Source organism: Cyprinus carpio, chromosome B2 (genome assembly GCF_018340385.1).
Source record: "Cyprinus carpio isolate SPL01 chromosome B2, ASM1834038v1, whole genome shotgun sequence".
NCBI lineage: Eukaryota > Metazoa > Chordata > Actinopteri > Cypriniformes > Cyprinidae > Cyprinus > Cyprinus carpio.
This window is the reverse complement of record NC_056598.1, coordinates 21,971,307-21,995,018: the sequence shown is the minus strand read 5'-3', so window position 1 is coordinate 21,995,018 and position 23,712 is coordinate 21,971,307. Positions and strand designations below refer to the sequence as shown.

At 36.5% G+C, this 23,712-nt stretch overlaps 3 protein-coding genes across 10 annotated transcripts; 1 reads left to right on the top strand and 2 right to left on the bottom strand.

Moving 5' to 3' along the window:
• The first annotated feature begins 13 nt into the window (after nt 1–13).
• On the top strand, nt 14–4,509 carry LOC122136248 (Purkinje cell protein 4-like protein 1). Its single transcript, XM_042718663.1, has 3 exons — nt 14–229; nt 1,912–1,966; nt 2,933–4,509. The coding sequence occupies exons 1-3, from the start codon at nt 221–223 to the stop codon at nt 3,082–3,084; spliced, it is 216 nt and encodes a 71-aa protein (XP_042574597.1). The 5' UTR covers nt 14–220; the 3' UTR covers nt 3,085–4,509.
• A 2,294-nt stretch (nt 4,510–6,803) lies between these two features.
• LOC109103349 lies at nt 6,804–14,506 on the bottom strand. 5 transcript variants are annotated; one of them, XM_042718653.1, is made up of 21 exons: nt 14,379–14,506; nt 12,706–12,752; nt 11,952–12,005; nt 11,775–11,828; nt 11,576–11,641; nt 11,294–11,359; nt 11,117–11,185; nt 10,186–10,257; nt 10,000–10,047; nt 9,839–9,904; nt 9,632–9,706; nt 9,468–9,539; nt 9,308–9,376; nt 9,164–9,217; nt 8,882–8,944; nt 8,743–8,805; nt 8,529–8,603; nt 8,400–8,436; nt 8,075–8,126; nt 7,588–8,002; nt 6,804–7,472 (listed from the first exon to the last, which is right to left on the bottom strand). In XM_042718653.1, exons 4-21 carry the CDS (start codon nt 11,811–11,813, stop codon nt 6,891–6,893), a joined length of 1,983 nt encoding a protein of 660 aa, XP_042574587.1. In that variant the 5' UTR covers nt 11,814–11,828; nt 11,952–12,005; nt 12,706–12,752; nt 14,379–14,506; the 3' UTR covers nt 6,804–6,890. The 5 variants fall into 5 exon arrangements, with proteins under 5 accessions (XP_042574587.1, XP_042574588.1, XP_042574591.1 ...); XM_042718654.1 differs by having other exon boundaries at nt 11,582–11,641; XM_042718657.1 differs by having other exon boundaries at nt 10,633–11,185; nt 11,576–11,828.
• A 475-nt stretch (nt 14,507–14,981) lies between these two features.
• Nucleotides 14,982–19,929, bottom strand: apol1 (apolipoprotein L, 1). 4 transcript variants are annotated; one of them, XM_042718660.1, is made up of 11 exons: nt 19,682–19,927; nt 18,794–18,862; nt 18,513–18,584; nt 18,150–18,215; nt 17,272–17,346; nt 17,086–17,142; nt 16,955–17,017; nt 16,381–16,458; nt 16,261–16,300; nt 16,041–16,092; nt 14,982–15,967 (listed from the first exon to the last, which is right to left on the bottom strand). In XM_042718660.1, the coding sequence occupies exons 2-11, from the start codon at nt 18,848–18,850 to the stop codon at nt 15,133–15,135; spliced, it is 1,395 nt and encodes a 464-aa protein (XP_042574594.1). In that variant the 5' UTR covers nt 18,851–18,862; nt 19,682–19,927; the 3' UTR covers nt 14,982–15,132. The 4 variants fall into 4 exon arrangements, with proteins under 4 accessions (XP_042574594.1, XP_042574593.1, XP_042574596.1 ...); XM_042718659.1 differs by having other exon boundaries at nt 18,513–18,587; nt 19,682–19,926; XM_042718662.1 differs by lacking the exon at nt 18,150–18,215 and having other exon boundaries at nt 19,682–19,929.
• Nucleotides 19,930–23,712: the final 3,783 nt, after the last annotated feature.

Below are 23,712 nucleotides of genomic sequence, written 5' to 3'. Positions count from 1 at the left end.
GAGAGAGAGAGAGAGAGAGAGAGAGCAGGGGCGTGTTTTTCGGGATGAGAGATGGAGATTCAGTTCCCTGCATAATATTCTCGTTTCAGTTGTTCTGACATAATTTTAAATCACTCGGAGAAAAAACGGAAATTTCGATTGAATATTTTTTTTAGTGTTTCAAAGTCACGTTACAAATTATCCCGCGAACCCAAACCGACGTTCATCTTCTCTCAGAACTATGAGTGAGGTAAGTGTTCATTTTTTATTTTAAATCTGATAAAGCAGATTAATTTCAAAGTTAATTCGAAATTTATAACAAAAGTATAAACATCTATAACATTAAGATAAATATATTTATTGTTGAGGCAAAAAAGGATTCAATAAAAGATCAGATTGCTTAGCTGTCAAGCCACCTCCAATTAAAGATGCGAAATATAAAAGGGTTGTGTTTTTCATCTTTATTAAAAAGAAATTAGAGGTGGGTTTACAACCATGTCATCTACTCTTTATAAATTTTACAAATTTTACATTTTACAATGCTTTTTACTCAATGAGAAAATATAAATCCTTAGATTTCCCTGGCTTAAAATGAAAGTGTGGTGCTTTACATTCTTTTGTGTGTCCCATTAATTGGCAATTAATAAGTGGCTCAGGGGAGCTTGACCTTGCTGATATGAGCTTGGCTAATTAGCAGATGGAGATTGTGCCGTGAGGCTTGTGTCTAACACTGATGTGTGAGAGTGAAAATAAAGAGCTGGCTGAGGTAATGTAGCAGAGAAATAGTAATAGCCAACACACTGGGAGCCAGCTGGCTGAATGGGATCTTCCCCCCCTCATCATCATGTCTTTTAAGTGTGAAAGCCAGAAGTGTGAAAAGTCTTACCTCCATAATACTCATATAACCTAGTTTTGGAAAATTATAAGACAGAAAATAAACAACAGAATGGCATATAGCCTACCAAGAAAACAAAATCTCCTGAGACAAAAGTTGTCATGTTTTTATACTCAAAGGGATTTTACCTGACAGCTCAGAGAATGGTGGATGTATGCTTTAAAACCTACTAGAGAGAGGAAGACGAGGTAAGTTCAGAGTTAGGGTAAGGTGAAGAGGTTCTTTCTTTCCAAAAAAGGGGGGGGGGGGGGATTATAGAGGGAGGGCTGCAGAGATTTGCATTTGAAAGAGTCCCTTGCAGCAAGAGAGTGGATAATATGTGTATATGTGTGTGTATGTGTTTAGGCAATGTTCCATTCCCTTCTCTCTTGATGACATTTTGTGATTTACAGAAACTAAGAAGTATTTGCAGTATATTAACTGCTAAAAGCAAATATTAAATTGACACCTTTTGGATGTCAGTGTCTATATGGATAACTCAAATCTAGTGCATCATCTCAAGGCTAATTTGTTTTCGTAATTGAAGAAGCAAGGTCACAGATATACTGAATGCATTTTGGCCTCAAGTAGTTTACTCATGCTGTGCGCATTGAAAAGGCAACATAAGGATTGTGACGGATTCTATCTTCAGCAAAAATACAAATGCACACTTTTATTTAACCTATTTTTAAACAGATAAACATGATATTGTGAACCTCATGAACGTTCAACTAAAAATGTCAACAAGGAGAAATGAATTTAAAAATAATATAAAATATACACACACATACACACACTAAGCTTGCATGTTATGGCGGTCCTCTCCAGGGCTGAGTGCCACTGTTCCAGATTGCACACAGAATTGAAAAAGGAGGATTAAGCCGATGGGGATTAAGGGGTCTTTATCGCTCACTGTCCTAACACACGACTCAGAAAGCCCATATCAGCTTTTAATTTAATGGCAGACCACATAAAAATTCACAAATGTTGTTTTATTTATACTGCATGAATGCTTTCACACAACGATAAACCTGAAAGTTGCCATCTCTTTCCTGCAGAAGAGTTCATCTGATCCTCCCAACAGCACTCAGGGGCCCACCACAGATAAAAAAGGTGCGTTTATGCGTTTCCTTACACCACGTTTGAATTTTTCATAATTGACTTCTTGAAAACACCTCCATGTTTTGAGCTCCGCCAGAACTGTACAGTTACATAAGGCCAGGTTTAAATTTGTACAAATATAAGTGTAGCCTACCACAAAACAGATGTCTACCAGTCCAGTCTGATTGTTATCTGTTTTTACTATTTTTATCATAAAAGATCAGTTCAGTTCTCTGTCTCTTAACAAAAAAGCACACACGCATACCCACAAGAACTGATGCACGCATTTACTCTAGAGACCGTTCTTTATTGCATATCTAGTGGAGGTTGGTTATTCCCATAAGGTCAGGGTATATTCAGCTGACTCTTACCCTTTCATCTCACCAAAGCCCTGATGTTGCAAACCACACCAGCTAATTAAATGAGCTCCTAATAACTTGAAGCGATATTTCATCTAATAAGAAGATATTTTAAAGAATGATTCAGCTGGTTTTGACCTAGTATGACCTGTCGGCATGATGCATTATATCTGTTTCCTTCATTTCAAGAAAATTCAAGCTTTAAAAAATCATTACGGGCCAGGGTATTACTGATATATTTTAAGTTGTAGAAAAAAAGTGAAAATATCTTAAGCTTGTTTTAACCACAGGCCTTTTTTTTTTTTTAGCAATTTAACCAATAATCCATTCAAAAAACTCATTGTCTTTGGGTAGATGGAACCGGAGGTGATAAAATGCTAACTCATTTCCAGGTTTCGGCCCTAAAAAATACATAATTTCTTTAGCACATCCCTGCATATTAATTTAAGAGATGTTAGAATGGTTGCATATTTTACAGTTCTGTGGTATGAAAATGTATAAACAATTTATGTAACAGGATTTAACCTGAATTAGGACACACTGGCTTCAAAAATGTAAAAAAAAATCCTTGTACTATGTCATCGACATTGTCAGTGTTTCTATGTCATGTGCCCCTCAGCCCCCCAGGAGAAACCGGCGGACAAAGCGGGGAAGAACCCTACGCAAGAACCTGAAGAAGAGATTGACATTGATCTGGATGCACCAGAAACAGAAAAGGCAGCTTTGGCAATACAGAGTCAGTTCAGACGCTTCAAAAAGAAAAAGAAGTAGAAAAGGGAAGAATGAACAAAAGGTTCAGTGCAGAGGACAAAAAAAAACCTTCCGCAATATTCGAAATGGAAAGAGATTTAATAAGGAACAGACAGAGAAAAGGGAAAAGTCAAGTGTGGGTGGGAAATTAGGGGTTTGGAAAACAAATGATAGCCCTGTGGCATCAGCATGCTGGGTTGAATAGAGTTTAGGACATTCACTTTAAAAGTCATTGCAGATTTTATTCTCAGTGTATTTGTCTAGATTTGTCTCCATCCTTTCTCTCCTCTCCTGTAGACATAAATATAAGCAGAAATGTGTTATTGACATGCGCAACACACATCTATCATTTAACATTTACAGTATATTTAGTATATCATTGATGCAAAATGTATTTGATATAAATGTAAGAATTTAAAGGGCAGTAATGACCAAATGGTGCACTGAACCTACAGTAAAACATGCTGGTGTGAATTAGCATAGATATGAACTAGATTAGTTGTAAATGTATTCTTAGAGGTAGCTCTTAATTGTTTTGTTTTGTTTTTGTTTTTTCTTGATGTGTGTTTGAAAAAATAAAGCAATCTCTGTAACACTATTATCTGTTTAGCATTAGTTAACTACATTAACATGGACTAACAATTAATTACTTCTAATGCATTTATCATTCTTGGTTAATGTTAATACATTATTAAAAGCATTAACAAATATGAATAAATATAAGGAACTGCTCGCTGTTATTTTAAAGGTGCTACCAAAATTTCTTTATATCAACTATAGACCAAATAATGATTGTTTTATAACAGAAAAATATAATAACCTGACATTAACAGAAGAATTAGCAATAGCTATATCTTGCATATTTCCGCAAGGATTTAATCAGACATTGACAATTCATTGAAGACAATTGTATAAAATGAAGTAGCTTGTTATTTTCAAATTTATCCCTATTCATGCAATTGGCCTTGAAATACATAAAACAGGCAAAGTATAAAATTTTTGCTCAATTTACTGTATTTTACCAGCTGGTTGAATTTAAGTCACGTCATACTCAGTGAAATTAGCATAATGCCTTTAACTCTTGCTTTATTGCCAGTTACAGGCTTGCAGCGAGATCCTTGAATTTTTGGTGAGTCAAATGAAGATGGTTATCAAGGAAAGTGTACCATTTGATCTATTTTAAGTGTCTTTCTCCTTCCCCTATAATTAAAGCGGTCTCTACAGATATCTCAGAATAGCTCATAATAATGAGAGCAGTCTATAGACACTCATGATTATCTCACAATTAATGGGACGAATGATGTTTGTAATTGCATTGAGACAGGTGTGATGAAAATGTCATCTGTGTTTGATCGTTTTCAAATAGTCGGTGGCAATCCAATAATTTAATACATATGTTATTATTCTGTGTTTTATATAAAGGATGACACATTTTACTGTTGGACAGTTATCTTGTCCTGTTTTGCCCTGTACTTCTTTTCCTGTGCGTATGCTTACGTTTGCTTGAGTGCTCTAACCCACACTTGTTTCTTTTTTCTCCGTGTGACTCAGTCTAAAATATATGCTTCAATAGCAAGAACTGTATGTCCTGAGCTGAATTGTATGTCCTAGGGGCAGTGAGTCCGTGGTTATATAAAGTAAAGAGCATTATATAACATTAGTTTGCTTCTTAACATCAAACCTATTTAATGGATCTGGAAAATCAATATAGCCTGTAGGTTGCAGTAGTATTTACTTAAACTTGCGATCTAAAATAATGTGTTTAAGCAGAACATTAATGCAGGCAAAGCATTAAGCACAAAGTGAAGGGTAAAAAAGGTTCTTGATTATTTCTACTTGTTATTTATAACCCAAAATGTTAAGCTATTTATAGCTATAGCTTGTTGCTGTCCCCTGCAATGAAGCACTTTCAAGTTTTCATTTTAGCTTCATTTGATTATTTAATGAATGCACGTTTACTTATGTTTGGGTGCTGATTTGTAGGACATGCAAATGTTTATCTTGTGAGAGGAGATGATGCCTTCATACTTTAATAGTTACTAAAAAAAAACTATAAACACTTAATAGCTATAAACTGTATAAGTACCCAAAATATACAAACATTTTCTTCAACAGCAGAGGGCATCCTCTCCATTTAGGCCTATGTACACACAAGCAGAGAAACATGAGGCCCTGTCACAAATGCAGCAATTGAAAAATCTCAACACTGAGCTGGAAGTAGGAGATTTTGTTGTCAATAGATAGATGTTTATCTTGATTTTGGAGTACGCTGAATAAACTAGTGAGGAAACATCTCATAACAATGACTCGACAGCCTGTCGGCTAATCTTCAACATGTTTGCCTATAAACGTTAATTTTGGATTGAATAAATTGCTGTTTTATAAGAGAAGGGTTAGGCTATTTATTACAACAACAAAAAAAGCATTCTGCATTCATTTAAAAAACAACAACTTTTATGCATTGCATAAATCCAAAGAAAAATAACACATTTTAGGAAGCATTTTTAAAAATAAATTTCAAATCATAAACAAACTATATTATTAGACTAACAGAAAATGCTTTTTTATTAAAAAAAATGTATATATATATACAGTACATGTACAAAAAATAAATAATACAGAAAAATAACAAAAAAACATTACATCTTTGCTGCATAAAGCCCAGCATAAAAACTTGTGTGTGTGTGTGTGTGTGGGCAGAGAGGATGAAATAGGATAATCCACTACAACTAGGGTCACCTGCACATACCCCACAGATTCATGTGTTGGAACACATGAATACCCACTAGGTCAGCTCCAACCACTGCTCATTTAAAGTTCTCGCACTCATAAAGAAAATAAATCTAGATTTACCGAATGCCTTTCTACCTACAAATGATACTTAGAAGTGCACTCTGTCAGTACTGGTTTAATGTGGATTCCTTGTTTGTTTTTCACAAGAACAATTTGATTAATGTAAAGCCACAAAAGAATGCTTCTTGGATGCTTCTTGAAGGAACTGAAACAAAAAGATTTTTTGTGTGTGTGTGTGTGTGTGTTGTAAACCAGGTGGGAAATAGGTTGAGGGTAAAGTTTCTGACTCAACCCTTATAAGCCCTTCACATTTTTACAGTTGTCTGTTTTTTCACACACATTCTCATTAATTTATTTATTTAAATTGCTTACAAGAATGAACTTTATTGATACACCTTAAATATCAAAGTTTAATGGTATGTTTTAAACCCACAACCCTAAAAATTACATCTTGAATTTTTCATCTGCATACTTAATGGTTATTACCATATTTCACAATTTAAGTTAAATTACAATAAGAATCTATGTTGATTCTCGTGTGTAGCACACAGGAAATAAAAGATGCATGCTAAGTGGCATAATGTTTCTGATGCAGCATTTGATTTATATAGAATTAAAACTTGGAACCTAATGCCTTAATCAAAACTTCAACATGAATCTTGAACTGCTTTGCATCCACTGGTATTTATTTAAAGAAACGCAAATCTACTTGTTTTTCTCTTACTTCTTACTATATCATCTTTGATTTTCCTGAATAACACATGAGTGTTAATAGGCTTCTTTTATTTCTGTCTCATTAATCCAGAAATGTTCAGTTCCTCTAATAATTGGTTTTCAGCCCCTTAACTTCTGTGTAAAGTCTTCTATTTTCTATATTCTAAATCTTTCCAGGTCCTTTCAAATCAACTGCTTTATTCCTCTTCATCTTTGTGTCTTCCCACTTACCATTTTTCCTTTCAGATCTTTCATTTCAACAATCTTTTGTTGTTTCCATATGTTGGCTCACTTGAAAGACCCCTTATCTCTTTGACTCCTCATTTTATTTCTTTTTTTGGGATCTCTTTTTCAGCATCTCGGTTCATTTGCTGCTGCATAGTTTTCTGGTCAAGTTTCTCCTCCAACTGATCAATTTCTTGCTCGAGTAGAGCCAGTTTAACAGGATCTGACTCACAGTGGTCTTCATCCTCCTCCTCTTCCTCATACTCTTCCACTTCAATTCCATCCATGGTCTTTTGAAGCTGAGTCTTCACTTTGTTTAGTTCTAGTAGGCCATGTTGAAGCTCTTTGCAGACTTCTCGGAGTTTGGAGGCAAATTTGGTCTTAGCACCTTTGCGAAGTTCATTGGAGTCTTTGGCAAGAAAGAAGACATCCAGGGCGAGGAAGAGAGTGGACATGACACCTGTGGTGATACTGACGGCCCTGGCGGCTTTGGCAGCACCTCCAGCAACACCTAGAACTTTCACAGTGTTGATAAGCCTATCTGTGTTTATCATAAGGGCTTTTCCTGCTCGTCCACCTTCCTTCATCACATGCTTTATGTTACGGCTAAGACTCGTGTTGACCACACTCTCAGAGTACCCCTTAAAATCCCATTCCTGTAGGGTGTTCATTCCTTCCTACATACACAAAAGATAAAATCACATCAATCAGGGAGAAAAACAAACAGACAAACAGATGGACTGATAGACTGACATACAGACAGTTGAAACACAAATGGAATGCTAAACATACCTGCATGAACTCCAGACAATCTCTGATGTCACTGATCTCATTCTGGTAGCCTTGGATCATCTTCTCCACCTTTTTGCGATCCATCTTGGATTGAACCGCATCGGTGATGTTAGCTGTGGCTGAGGTGATGCTTCCAGCTGTTGCCACACTGATACCCACCGCAGTGACGATAGTGGAAGTGCCAAAGGTGAAGGGTGCCAAGATGAGGCCGGTAATGGTGGCTATGCCCCCTGCCACACTAGCTACGCCCCCTCCAACAGCTGCACTCACAGTCTTCTTATGAAAGTTGTCAGCAGTGTCTGCCAAAGCAAGCAACTCTAAAATGTGATGTTGCAGAGATGCCCCACGCTGGTTGAACAGACTGACAAAGAGACGGGCGGCCATGAACACACGGTCTGCAGCAGCCTCGACAGCCCTGACAAAACATAAAACAAGATCAGTGGAGGCAATTAGACAATGATTTAAAATAAAATCCACATTTACTCACCGCTCCTCATCGTCCTCCTGAAAATTAGCTGTTTCATTCCATTCACTCCAACCTGTTAAAAGTCAGCAAGTCATATGAAGTTGCTAACAGTGATCTAAACTAAATATAGTAGGATGAGGAACAAAGATTAACCAGTCGTCCAACTGATTAATTTTAGTCGACTTAGATTAGTGAGGACAAGTAGTAGTTTGTCTATATTTGTCTAATTATACAAAGACTTCCTGAATACAGATTAGCAGGCTGATCTTCTAGGAGACTAGTCATTTTTGAAACATGTAGTTTTGCATATCCATAATAGGTAATCAGGTAATTTGACCCAACTCACCCTCAACAGTTTTCCACCAGTCCATCAGGTCATCATCCTGTGAAAAGAGAGCAAGAGAGAAATAAAAGGTTAAAATAGATATCATAATTCACATCACTGCATAATAATGAAACAATAATAATAATATACCTCATCTGTCTCTAAAAAATTTAAATCTGTTGGGTAGGCAGCCATCTCCAGTGGCAGGATTTCAAAAGTACAATCCTATAACATTCATAGAATAAGAAATTAATTATTATGTGATGGCATAATAATATGTCAGATAAGTCAAGGACTGCAGAGCAATAAACTCCTATGTCCAAAATCTACACTCATTCACATACTCATTGCAACAATAACTCACCTCAGTTGTCCCCAGTTGCTGCATTTCCATTGGCTCCTCAATCATATCTTCTTGATCTGAATCCTTTATAGATTTTAGAGTATGATAGTTGTTTTGATGTAAAATATCAAGTGATGTTTTACAAAAGTGTTAACACTACCTGCGTACTGGATGAAAATGTGGGCATTCTAGGTAGAGTTCTCTTCACTCTAAATGACACAAGCTGAAAAAATGTGAACAGCACACAAATTACTGCAGAATGTGAACTGACACTGTAAATAATTTCAGGTGCAAACAAAAAGTCCAACTCCACTACTGTTTGTGGCAAGTAGAATTATGGGCTTCAATTTCCTACAATATTCCTGCCTATGTATGCCACTTTTGTGACCTTCAGAAGAGAAAACAAGTACTCCTCTATATAGAAAGTGAGAGAGAGGCTTACTTTGTTATTACTGTTAGAGAGTTTCTTGTCATGGCATTTTCTGGGTGCAGATTTCTATCAAATAGAGGAAACAATTCAGCATTTGTTTCACAATATCATCTACTTTGCAGGCAACTTAAAATCTTTATGAATTTGATAAAGTACCTTTTCAATGCCAGTGTCCAAGAAGTTATAATCCCAGTCAGTAAATTCACTGTGCTCGCTTAGCGGGTCCTACAGCACATATCGGATAAACGCTCATTTTAATTTCATTAAAAATGATATAAAATCTAAATACAGTGATAAGTAGAGGAAGATGCTTTACCGTTTCAGCAGGAAAACGTAACGCTGGTTTTGGGGAACTGCGGAAAGTGCCACTTTGCTTTCCTGAGTTATCCTGCACAAAAAGGACAGTTATTGTGACTAAGCCATTACAATAATATACATATATCCTACTATATAATATAAATAAAAGGTTGTGGTAAGCACCTTTAAGTTGTTGTTGGAGAGATATAATAGATTGTCATTACAGGCCAGCAGTTTAATGTGTAACGGTGGGCTGTCCTACAACAAGAAAGCTTGTAACTATTGTGCATTATCAACAGGAAGGCAGGAGTAGCAATACAAAAAATATACAAATCCTACAGATAAATAAAATAGACTATATGTTAATTATTTTTTGTTGTAGAAATATACCTCATCAGAAGTATCCTCAGGTCCTCCAGGAGATGTTTTGAGAAAATTAAACAGGGAATTTTCCTCCTAATGAAGTTAGAATTACATTTTGTGTGACTTTGAATTCATTATACATGGCCAATGTGATTGTTGTTAATGCACCTACTGCCGTTGTGACTTACAAGATTGTCACTGCCTGAAAAATCATCATTTTTCAATGCTGGTTCTTCCTGTAAAGAGACAGAAGACCAGCACATTATGCAAAGCTACACGAATTATATAAAAAATTAGACAGTCGCAAAAATGTAAACTCTAAGACATTCATTTAAGAATAAATGATTGCATGCAAGGCTGCAGTTTTGTCACACCATGGTGTTGTTGTTTTGTGTTTTGTTGTGATTGCCAGCTGAGAGCTCTCCATGTTGTAATGATAGCTCTTCCTGTTAAGAAAGAGAGGAAGGTAACAACAGACATACAGTATTTGGGAGCTAAATCAAAGACAAGCTTCAAAATTGCAGGTTGCATTATTCTGTGTAATGTGCAACATCAAAGCATGATTTTACTGACTGAACTGTAAAAAAAAAAAAAAAAAAAAAAACTTTACCACAATTATAGCAATACATTTTATACAGTTTACTTTATGTTTTTGTGGACACAGGGTGGATCATCTGAGCTGTTGTGGTGTCCTTAGAGCACTAAATTCTTATTTTTAAATCCAAACCTATTGTGTCATTACAAACTATGTGATTCACACTGGATATTCAGTCTAAGGTGTGATGTCATGTGATGTTAGGTGTACTGTAATCACAACAAACCTTATTGCTGTGTTGGCTAGACAGACTGTCAGTGGTGGCAGTGAAGCCAACCTGAGACAAATCTCTTATAAGTTTGCATTATCTTTCATATTAGATCATAATCCTTAGTTTAAATTTTTGTATCTCTCTACAGGCATCTCATTTGACGTGAGATTCCTCTCCTGAGGGTTTGGCTGATTTGTGGTCAGTTTCACTGAGGAAGTCTCTTGCCTCCCCCTAGTGGTAAAAAAATGGTACAGTTTCATGGCCTGACACTAACTGTGTGATGCAATGTTATTTTTGTCTGCAAAGCATGTATGTAAGACACAATGGATGAAAATGGATGTTAGCAACATTCTGGTACCTCAGTGCTGTTGACTCATGTTCAGGTCATTTCAACACTAATAACTGATTATATATGACTATATGAAACAGCTTCTCACTAATTAAAATATTGGCTAAAATTGGTTATTTTAATGTCTTAAAGCTCCACCAGATGTTTTACCTCTTTTGCAGGGAGTCTCGTCCACGTTTTAGTTCTTTTAAACAACTGGCTGAAAACGGCAGCTTTCCCCTGATAAACCAAGAAAATTTGCATTCATCATAAAAAGTGAAAACTATGTATTGGATATAAATATACACCATTCATAATAAAAGTCAAGCTTATAATCAGATGACAGACCTTTGGTTTATTGTTGCCTGATGGATGATCATTAAGAGCCGACAGCTCACTCTCAGTAAGCTTGTTCTGTGAAAAGATTAAATTATTATTCCCAGAAACATGCCACTGCTATAGCTTCTACATAATACTAAATCAGATTCTTCCTTGCAGTCTGCCTATATTCCGAAATGTTATTTATTGTAAAGCACAATCAATGCAGATTCAGAACAGTACTCTGAGAAATCAAACCATAATATTAACTCTCAAGTACATTAAGACAAAACATACATTAGCTTTACATACATTAACCTTAATTTTGCTGTTCTCCAACAGACCATCATTATTGCCCGTGAGTTCACCATTCTTATCCTAGAGAAAAAAATAGTCAACTAACCATTGCAAATGAAAGCCCAGATATTACAAGAGAGTCTGGTTCCATCAAACTAATCAGCTTAGTGTGAAAGCTTCCTGTTCGTACACCCTTAAACATGTACTGTCTCACCTCAGATGAGTGCTCAGCTACGTCTGAAAGCCTGGACATTGAATCTGCTTTTTTCTATAGCACAAGCAGAGGAAAAAACACACAGCAAGACACAAATTGGGAGGTCATTTATATATGTGGTTGCTAAAAAGTAGTTGTGCATTTATGTGTTACACAGTGACATATGATATTGCTCACCTGAATGATCTGCTGTTTTCCTCTGAATTAATTACTGTCTGTCAACTTTCAGACCTATGGAAGAATATTCACCATTAAATCAATTCTACTTACAAATCTTTTCATGCAGTTTATTTTTTAAATACCATGCTTTAAATTTACCTTGAAAGGACCTAGCTTTTTTGTATTTTCTGAAAATCTGATCTAATTAGCTAATCAATTACAATATTCTTATTCTAATTAGAATCATTCTAAAATATTGTGCCTTTTTTGCTAACATACAGTCAATATCTTACATTTACACATAAACCTATAAAAAGAGTTTTCTCTCGCTTTGATTTTCTTGCTCTATGTCATTCACTGGACATTTTCTGGGGTGGACTCTTCTATTCTGGATTCATGTCCGTGGATGTTATTCTGTCAGACTAGGCCCACAGAGAGTCAAATTAATTATCACAACCACAGATTATGAAGAAATGGACAATCATCTCCAGTCATGTTTTAGTGGTTCATTAAATAGTTCATGACTTGCTTTTAAATATCTAACTATAGTTCAAATAATTTCCATAATCACTTCCATAATAAATGCTTAATATGCATAATAAATGCTTAATAAAATTATAAATGCTTACCCTTTTTTTGCCTTCTTTCCTTTTTGTTTCCTTTTTCCATTTTTTTACACAATCTTCATGTTCTTAATTTATAGTAAAATGTGTTTTTCTTTTTTCTTTCTTTTTTAGGCAATGTATTAAATGTATTATACAAATAAACTTACCTTGCCTTTTCATGTCATAATTAAACAGGTACTGGAAACATTTTTTCCTGAAATGCAACAGACATTCATAATCAAATCTCTTATTAGATATTATTAAAACTATCTCGCAGTCAGAATTTTTTTTTATTATTATTATTATTTTTTAAAGTAAAAGAAGTCTATATATTCTTCCTCTATTTTGAAGACTATTTGTGATTAGCTGACATAAAGCATTAATGGAGTTAGGTTGACTAAAATTTTATTTTGTGTTTTGAGACTTAAATCTGCTTACTTCCCACATTATTTGTTTATAATGTTTGTACTTAAATGGTAAAAATCTATAAATTATTTTAGCAGGTCATGTATGACGCCCTGACAAAGAGTGATATTATCATATGACTGTATCCTTGCCCAGTGTTGCCAGATTGGGCGAGTTTCCGTCCAATTAAGGGAGAGATTACACGAAGGCTTTAATATCACTGCAACTCCGAGATCAGGGCACAGTTAAATTATTTAATCAAAATCTATTTATATGATTTATATTTATATACGATCCTGTCCTTTATCTTTTAAACGGACATATTGGTATATCCTTGAAAGCTGCTGGACTTGTTAGTTTTGACTGTGCAAAGTTCTGTATAAGGCTGAACTTCACGAAACACTTCCTCTAGTTCTGTGTGAAATTATTGAGCGACACGAAGGTGAGCATCATTGTTGTTGGTCTTTTTTTTTTTTGGATTATCATACAGTATGCATCAATGAATGACCGTTTTGACTGTCATAGTGTGTGCATGAACGAGTGTGAAATACCTAATTACGTTGCTTATTCCGATCATTTATATTTTTGCATTTAAATTCCGACTGTTGACATTGAAAATTATGCATGTTTTTTTTTGAGGGTATCGGCTAATTTCTTGATTGCCGTTTTAACAGTGTCTGCTTGCATATTTTAATCATATGGTAATTATCTTTCATGTATTTCCCCCTATTTGATCCATGGAAAATTTATCTAGCGTTATATTTATATTATTTTGTCGTCATTATAGGAGTTAAAAATGGTTCTTATCAACCTTGATTGACACTCTATCACATTATTTTGAAAGTTAAAGTTTTGGAAGGTTTTTGTTGGAGTGGGCGGGTTTTATTTTTTGGGGCTGGAAATCGTCCATTCAATCTGGCAACACTGTCCTTGCCTCGTATAACCAAGTTACTTCATTTAGGGAAGGTCTGAGCTTCCTGCTTTAGTTTTCCCTCTGGAATCACAATTACACTTCTCATAATAAAAAAAAACATGTTTACACAATGTATCATGATAAAATAATGTAAACTACAAATATGAAGCGAGAGACACTGACATCATTCATGATGACAAACAACTGCAAACAGTAGGCTATCATACGCGTCAACGCCTCGCGTTCCAGTCGCTTCATTAAACATTCGTTGAGATGCGCTTTGGTTTGCTCGCTTTTTATGTTTTATTTTTAAACAATGTAGAATTATTTTCCTTTTTCGAGCTGACAGCTCGTTCTGTCGTTATTGTGGATTGTACTAGTCTCAGAGGAAGCGTCTGTTCTGGAAGGACACGTTGCGCGGACGAGACAAACACAAGACTCTTACCGAAACTTAATAGTTTATTTAATAAACATTACAGAACTGACAATCGTGTAGATATTTCTCCGTACTGTTTTGCCTACCTTAGATTCCCATGCGTACAGCTACAGGGAAACGGCCTGTCAAAACTTTGTCAAGCTCCGCCCGGTAAATCTGTGTTGAGTAAAGCAGCACAGCGGGGCGCTTGAGCAGGGTGTCAGTCTGTGACGATGGTGCATCATATCTCTTCACTTCCACAAGTAACAAGTAATGTTTGTTAGGACACTTTTGGCCCAGGTATTGAGTTTTATTATAACAAATTAACCTTTCTTTTTTTTTTTTACATAAAGGTCACGTTAAAACCGCCTTGAAAACTTCTTAGAAAACCCATAAAAATTATTGGAGATTAAATACAAAATGAAATAAGCACAACCTACTGCAATATTCACTGTGTAAATATATATTATATTGGTTTTTAAAATCATTTTAAGTCTGTCACACAGTTGTGGTGACATTTCAACCATCAAAAATGTTGACAGACAGACAGACAGACAGATAGATAGATAGATAGATAGATAGATAGATAGATAGATAGATAGATGCATCAGTGACAGATAAATATTGGGCAATGGTAAATTTGCAAATAATTCAATGTAATAAATAATTAACTAACAAATGTTCTTTATCAGGTTGTTTTACACACACACACACACACACACACACACACACACACACACACACACAAAGACCCAGAATTTCCTTTGGAAAGTCAGTACAGTTCTAGAACCATATACATTAGATAGATTTATCATCTAGTGTGAAAGTTATAATAAACTCGGGGAGTGTTTACAGAGCTTATCAAGATGGTTTGTCTTCTTTCAGAGTGGTGGTCAACCGCAACTCATCTCGGATTATGTTAAGTTCCATCAAGCCCTCATGCAGCTGATCTGCCACCTCTCTAATCTTGGCAGCAAATTCTGACTTTGCACCATTTTTCAGCTCATGAGAGTCCTTGGCCACAAAATAGATGTCCATCCCGACAAAAAGCCCTGTCAGAACACCTGTGGATATACTAGCAATCTGTACAGCACGTGCCGCAGTGGTTCCGGCCGCGTTGGCTATCTGCATCACACGCATAATCTCATTGGCATTGGTGAGAATAGCTTTGCCCGCCATGGCGCCATCCTCGTAGATATTGTCGAAACAAGGGAAGTCTCGATTATATGCACGTTTCTTCATCTTATTCAGGTTGAACTTCCGTAGGTTTGTGATGCCTTGCTTGATAAACTTCATGCATTTGTTAAGGTCAGCCATCTTCGCCTGGTAGTCTTCCACAATGCGCTCCACCTTCTTGCGATCCAAAGAGTTGTTGACGGTACTGGATATCCCAGCGGATGCAGAGGTAAGACCACCTGCCATGGCAACACCCAGACCAACCGCAGTGACGATCAGAGAGGTTCCCATTGTGAAAGGTGCTAAGATGAGGCCAGTTATGGTAGCAACACCTCCCACAGCACTGGTGGAGCTACCAGTGATCTGGGCAATCTTGGTTTTCTTGTTGAAGCGGTCCAGGCCATCAGCAATGGCATGCAGGTCGATCACATGCTGCCACAGTCCTTCTGCCCGTTCTGAGAAAAGTTTGTTAAACACACGTATGCCCTTTTGCACCTTTTCAGCTGTTACGTCAAAAGCCCTGAGAAAAAGACAATTGGTCAGTCAAATTCAGTTTGTCATGTCACATGCACACAGAATGAATTGGGAATTACTTTGCTTCCTCTTTCTCTGTCATGTTGTCACTTTTGGGCATGTCCTCCCATTCTGTATTGGAAAAAACAAAAAGGGAGGAAAATAGCTATGAATATCAAGTCCAGATCATGATGGACCATCTATCAGAACTTTATTAAGAATGAATTACTGTTAATTAGATTAAATAAGTATGTGGGGTGGGTGTTTCTGAAAGTGGACAAACAGGACAGGAAAACTCACGTTCCACAGTGTTCCACCAATCCATGAGGCCATCAAGATCCTGCGACAGACATATTTAGGATGACTAAAAAATTTTCTTTTTAGAAATCAAAGGCAAGGATCTGTATTTATAGAACCAACCTCCTCATCTTCTCTCTGAGTTTCACTTAAACGGAACTCATCCAGCCATTCCATGAGGGACTTCTTGGGGCCTTTAGTTAGGGGAAAAAAAACAACAACAGAAAGTAGATTGAACAATTATGTGTAAAAGGGAACTTGAAGGGAAAATTCCAATGCAGAAACCAACAGAAATTGCAGAAGTTGTGAGTCAAGTAGGAAGGTAGTGTGTTTGTAACAGGTTGCAAAAATCACAATTTGGTGTTGCAAGCTGATTTTTTTTTTTTTTTTTTTTTTTTTTTGCTTGAGATGCATAATAATATAAGCACAGAATGCTTCCTTTAGAGACACAACTTTCCTTATTAATGTTTGCAGACATATAGAATTCCACTTTCTTGTGAAACAGCTTGTTAGGCAAGCCAGTGCATGGCTCATTTATTGTCACCTGACCTGTATTGTAAAACAGTTATGAATGCCTCACTGGGTTTTTATATTTAGGATACCACATTTCTCAGTTCTCATTCTTTGCCTGGTTTATTCTTGTTTTTTAGTGTCACAAGAGTTACTGATGAAAAGAACTGCTATGGCATTACAGCACCTCTGCAAGGTCACTGCCACTGTCTCCATTTTGGTTTTCATTCTTCTTCTGCGTCGTTTTGTTCTGAAATAACAGCAAATGGTGAGCAACTGTGAGCATATTAAAAAAATAAACATGAAAAAAATGTTTACCTTTGCTGCAACCTGGGGCATAAATGGATTTCTGGGTTTCTTCTTTTGTCCTTTTTGCTGTGAAAATATCATATGGTTTAAAGCTGTTCAACTGGGATGAAGTCCAGATCACCTGTTTTGGTTCTCTGAGAACATGCAATGGTAAGGCCATCAGTATTTACTCCAAATGGTAAAATGGGTGCTTACTTTTGGATTTTCCTCTTCTCCAGGTGTCTCAGCCACTTTGTCGGGCTTCTTTTCCAGGATCTCATTGCCAGTGTCCTGTAACAATGAGTAGAATGCATATAACCCTATGATTCAGAAATTACTTTATAAGTCTTTTTCTGGCCTATAATCTGTATTGGTGAAAAAAGGACAAAGAAAATGCAGAATGCAAATGATAACATAATACAAAATGATAAACTAACAGAAGTGCCATTAAAAAACTTTAGTTAACCTTTCATGTTTGCCAGACAAAACAGCACAATTTGCTGCATGTTTCAGACAAGTATTTAAATTGTAGTCTCACAATTTGCTTTGCTATTGAACTACTTTATTCGACCTCTGCTAGATGATCTTATGCAACAACTTGAGTCATATTCCACCCAGCATTCTGATGTGCATGTAGTTACTTGCCTTTTATCTTTGGTTATTGCTATTTAGCCTAATCCAATAAAAACCAAAAGGTATTGCTGAAAAAGCCCAAAGGTATGCTCAAATAACAGCTTCCATACCAAGCTAGACTTGCACAAGATTCCTAAATGAACAGCAGCAACTTCACCAATCTGTTATAACCTTATAACATGTTTTCAATGAAGCTCAAATTTTAGGGGTAATGTCTGTATATATATAAACCTAACTGAGTGTTAAAATCTTAAGCCTTTTTAATAAAAACAAAAAACAAAAACAGGAATGTCACAAGAAATATATCTACAAAAAAATAAAAAATAATTTTCAAACAAATATAATACTGTAATTTTTATTATAAAATATTATTAAAAAAATAAATAAGAAGAAGCAAAAGCAACAGCAGTTAAATTTTCTTTACATTATAAACCAGCGCAGAGATGAAACTGCTTATTTACCTGCTTATATGTTGGTTGGCTCTCAACATTAACCAGCTCATCTGTACCTGAACCAGAACCTGTATCTGGTATAAAAGTGAAAAGTGCATTTTTGACAAAAAGCATTTGATTAAAATGCCCATGTCTTTTGAGATTGACTAGATTAAAGGTAGTCCTAAGAGGCACCCAAAGATGTGTATAATAAATCTGAGCTGTATTATATGTAGGTCTGCATGATTAATCGTAGTTTACTCTCGATATCCACCTTTCTCGATTAATTAAAAATAATCGTTAATTAAAAACAAGCAGCTCTAATTATATGTATTTAGCCAGCAAATCATTTACAAAACTGAGTTAAATCTTAAAAAAAAAATGTATGCCCACCTGCATAGATTTTGACTGTTTATCCTCAGGTTTCTCACAGGGCTTCAAGGACTGTTGTGTTTTTTCCATGCCCTGCTGGGGAAGCAGATGTCTTCCTATTACAATATGTTTGATCACCTATCAAAACTAGTGAATTTACAAAAAAGATCAAGTATGTGGAACATTAAGTAAGGTTTAACTAACACACAACAAATGGAGCATGCAATACATGTCAGTATCAGTAAATGAAAGTGAGAGGGACAGAGTACAGACATATAAAAGGCAGACAAGGTAAGACTTACTTCAGTAGTGGAGTGATCGCCAAAGTTGTGATCAGTTTTAGAAAGCTCTGTGTCCATTATTAGGATGTCCTAGTAAATGATCAAGAAAGGACTGAGTCAGATGAGCAAAAGTAGGAATATTAAACACTCACTGATGCTGCGGTCAGACAGAACATCATCACATGCTGAAAGTTGTCTTTGAACTGAGAGGTCTTCCTAGGACAGAGAAAGAAAAGTTTTTTTGTTGACTTCATGAATCAACATTATATGCTGCAGGGCAGAACAGACCCCAGATCAGCGACTTCCGGAATTATAGAAGTCAGTATATTATGCTCACCAAAAAAATAAACAACAATAATAATAATAACAATAACAATAATAATAATGTGAAATATTATTACAATTTTAAACAACAATTTAAAATGTGCTTTATTTCTGTCATAGCAAAGCTGCTTTTCATCGGCCTTCATTTCAGTCCTCAGTGTTAGACTACGTGATTCTTCAGAAATTATTCTATATAAACTCAGTTTACCGTCAGATTTATAAATCATAATACTTCAAGAGACATGTATGCACTAAAACCGCGTCTGAAATTCTGGCATACCTAGGTAAAACATGGATATATTGGAGACAAAATAGAGGTGACAGCAAGGGTATTTTTGAAATGAAATCAAAGCAACGGCTGTTAGTTAAGTTAGCTGCCTCAGGCAAACTTGTCAACTTAAACAGAGTCAAGGCAAACCACGGGAAATACAAGGCAAATACACGCATCCATGCCTGTCCCGGTCTCTTCCTGAATATGACAGTGCTTTCCCACCATACATATTAAAGTTTGTATAACTTGTTAAAATAAAAGACACGAAAAATGCAGTCGTTAAAAGTTCGAATAACAAGACATGCGCCACTCACCACACACCGCCCCGGCGCCAACTTCTCTGAGAAAATAAATGCCTTAAAGGAGCAGGGCGAAAGGGAAATAAATCTGTGGACTTTCTAAAGAAAAAAACAAAATTGTTTAGTGTAAACTGTTTCCATGGAGTTTCTATTAACGTTCAGCAGTACGTGTTGTCTTGCAGTGTAAAGTAGCGAATGTTATTAACTCCGCCCTTTCTCGTCGTGTTTTTTGTGTGTGTGTAAATCCATGGACGGCAGTCAGGTGGTGCTAGTCAGGCTTTTTTTCCCCCTCAGAGACTCCTTTTGCCCCCACCACACCGCCCTGGACCTGTCCTCGACCTGGAGCTCAACCTGGACCTGTCCTTCGGCCTCAACCTCCACAGCCTGCTCTCTACTACCATCAGCCTACACCCCAGCAGCTGAGACCCCAGAAACAGCATCTTGCACCACAGGGCCCTCTCTCCTGTCCTGGGACCAACATCAGCACAACCACAAAAGACCCAAAACAGCTCCAGCGAGGAACAACAGCATCTCAGCAGAGCAGCAGCCTGGTCCACACCCCCACCGGCCCGAACAGCCGGAGCAGCCCTAAAAGGGCTAAACCACACCAACCTAGAGATTAAGGACCTGCTCAGACTTATATGCACACGGCTGGAACAGTAGTAGTGAGTAAAAGACATACACACAATATATGTATATACAAAAAAAAAGGTGCTGATATATGTTTACACATGTACTCTTTGATCCTTGATAATGTGTTGGACTTGGGTTTGTATCACTCTAGAGCGATATTAAGATTGTTGAATTTTTACATTTGTTGACAAAATGAGATCATTAATCATTACAATGTGGAAAATACACGGTATTAATTCATCCAGTTTTGGTTACAAAACCCAAACCTCAGATTTTAGAAAAAAAAAAACATATCAGACATGGACATAATAATACTACATGAAACATGGCGCAGAACCAGTGAATTCACTCTTTGTCACCCGGGATACTGTGAAAGATTTTTATCCTCTAGAAAACATAAAAAAAAATTACACATGGAAAAGATTCTGGGGAAATCATAATCTGGCACTAACAAGAAATTGACAAATACATCCAAACAATTAAAAAAGAAGAATCATATATCTGGCTCAAAATCAACAAGCACCTTACCCAAACCTCTATATTCCTCCCTCTGAATCTCCATACTATAATGAGGATATCTTTGAATCTCTCCACAGTCAAATTAACCACTTCCAGGCCCAGGGAAGTGTGTTGATCTGTGGAGATCTAAATGCTAGGACAGGATCTCTTCCCGACTACACCACAGATAATGGGAATAACTATATTTTTGGACAGAACTTCCCACAAATCATTGTAAATTTCCCAAGAAATAACTCTGATGACCAAGTGAATAAAAACGGGAAGCTTCTGATGGAGCTCTGTCGAAGCCTCAGTCTGAACCTTATCAATGGCAGGCTGAGGGGGACTCTCTTGGAAGATACACCTACAGTTCATTTCATAGTTGCTCAACAGTTGATTACATGATCACAGATTTAGATCCATTCTCTTTCAGAGCATTCACAGTCAAACCACTGACACCCCTATCAGACCACAGTCAAATTACAGTTTACCTAAAAGGGACAACAAATATGAACATACACTCACTGTCCAGTAAGCTGTACAACATTAGAGAGAATTACAGATGGGTACAAAACAGCACAGAAAAATATGTGACCGCAATTGGCCATCCAAAAGTTTACCTACTTATAGACAATTTTCTAGGCAGAATTTATCCTCACAATCAAGATGGTGTCAATCTGGTTGTGGAGAACATAAATTACATATTTACATTTTTTTGCCAATTCATCTAACCTCACATCCTCTAAGAAAATCCATAAAACAACACAAAAAAAATGAAAAATTGTTTGATTTGGGCTGTAAAACTGAGGAAAAAATTAAGACAATTAACAAATCAAAAACACAGACAACCAAACAATGCAGACTTACACCATCAATATTGTGAAGAACTTAAACAGTATAAAAGTAAAAAAAGAAGAGAGAACAGTACATCTAAAACCAACTTTTGAAGAATACGTAAATTCTAACAATTTCTGTGACAACTGGAATTACCTGCATAAAAAAACATCATAAACAAGCAGCCATACACCTGGAAATTACAATAAACCCAGAACAAACCCAAATATATGAAAAAAATGATTCATATGGAACATACAATTGGTAAATATCAAAACCCATTAGACTACCCCATTACAGAAAACAAATTGATTGATAAAATCCAGGTCCTAAAAAAACAAAAAAGCAAGTGGACCAGATGGCATCCTCAATAAAATGCTCAAGAACACAGAGCACATTAAGATAGGCGCTACTAAAACTGTTCAATTGAGTGTTGGTCATTTCCCTGAAACCTGGAATCGAGGACTCATAACGCCCATATTTAAAAGTGGAGACAAATCAGACCCAAACAACTCAGAGGCATCTGTGTAAGCAGTAAACTCGGGTGAAGCTGTTCTGCAATATCATCAACACAAGACGTGTACACTTCCTCACCGAGCACGATGTCCTCAGCAAACGTCAGATTGGATTCTTACCAAATTATAGAACAACAGACCACATCTTCACCCTACACACCCTGATCAACAAATACATTAACCAAAACAAAACCAAAATATTTGGTTGCTTTGTAGATTTCCAAAAGGCCTTTGATTCAATTTGGCATGAAGGTCTGCTGTCAAAACTTCTAGAATCAGGTATTGGGGGTAAAACATACAATATTATAAAAACAATGTATTCAAACAATCAATGCGCAATTAAAATTGGAAATAAACAAACAGAATTCTTCACTCAAGGGTGGGGTGTGTGGCAGGCTGTCCACTATCACCAACCCTCTTCAATATCTACATTAATGAATTGGCAAAACTCCTAGAACAATCAGCAGCACCTGGCTTCACACTACATGACTCCAACATAAAGTTCTTGCTGTTTGCAGATGATCTGGTTCTTCTGTCTCCAACAGAAGAGGGTCTACAGCAGAACCTATACGTCCTGCACACGTACTGTCAGACCTGGGCCCTGACCTAACAAACTAAACCAAATTACTAACATTCCAGAAAAGACCCAGAGTTCTGGGAAAGAGACACAACTTCACTGTTGGTATGACCAAAATTGAAAATGTCACAAACTACACATACCTCGGGCTGAAGATAAGTGCAACTGGTAAAATAAATTTGGCTGTGAATGAACTATAAGAGAAACAAGAAGGGCCTTTTATGCCATCAAAAAATCTATCCAAACTGAAATACCAATTAGAATCTGGCTCAAAATATTCCAATCAGTCATAGAACCTATTGCATTATATGGCAGTGAAGTATGGGGTCCTCTCCTAAATCACGAATTTGAAAAATGGGACAAAAATCAGACTGAAGCCCTGCATGTGGAGTTCTGTAAGAGTATCCTCAGAATACAGAGGAACACTACGAACAACGCATGCAGGGCAGAATTAGGCCAATACCCTCTACTAATGCGCATTGAGAAACAAGCCATCAGATTTTGGAAACACCTAAAACTGAGTGACCCCAACTCTTACCATTTTAAGGCCCTTAAAATCCATGAAGTGAACCCTGAAAAAAGTCCCCTGATTCAGATGGTCCTGAAGCTGCAGAAACAAACTAACATGCACGACTAACAACAGCCAGCATCAGGACACTGAAATATTCATCCACAAAATTTGCCCCAACCAAATTATGAAAGCACAAAAAGAAAATTATCTAAATGATTGGACTGAAAAAAAGAAAAGAAAAACAAAGTAAACTTAAATGTTATGTGGCCCTAAATAGAGATTACACAAATGCAGAATATCTGAGTACAGTGAAAGACTGTAAAATTAAGAAGACAAATGACGAGGTACAGACTGAGCAATCATACTCTGACTATAAAGAAAGGCAGATATCGACAGCACTGCCTGCCCAAAGAGAGCCGCATCTGCCCTTACTGTAATCATGGGGAAGTGGAGACAGAGCAACACTTCCTCACCAGCT

Excerpts from the sequence above, each read along its gene's own strand:
- LOC122136248 (XM_042718663.1), top strand. Across the intron at positions 1,967-2,932 it reads GCCCACCACAGATAAAAAAG|CCCCCCAGGAGAAACCGGCG; the intron begins GTGCGTTTATGC and ends TGTGCCCCTCAG.
- apol1 (XM_042718659.1), bottom strand. The coding sequence starts at position 18,850 with ATGGACACAGAGCTTTCTAAAACTGATCACAACTTTGGCGATCACTCC. Across the intron at positions 17,347-18,149 it reads GCCAACCAACATATAAGCAG|GACACTGGCAATGAGATCCT; the intron begins GTAAATAAGCAG and ends TCATTGTTACAG. Across the intron at positions 17,018-17,085 it reads TGCCCCAGGTTGCAGCAAAG|AACAAAACGACGCAGAAGAA; the intron begins GTAAACATTTTT and ends CTGTTATTTCAG.
- LOC109103349 (XM_042718653.1), bottom strand. The coding sequence starts at position 11,813 with ATGTCCAGGCTTTCAGACGTAGCTGAGCACTCATCTGAG. Across the intron at positions 9,707-9,838 it reads CTGAGGATACTTCTGATGAG|GACAGCCCACCGTTACACAT; the intron begins GTATATTTCTAC and ends TTCTTGTTGTAG. Across the intron at positions 8,437-8,528 it reads ATTTTTTAGAGACAGATGAG|GATGATGACCTGATGGACTG; the intron begins GTATATTATTAT and ends CTCTTTTCACAG.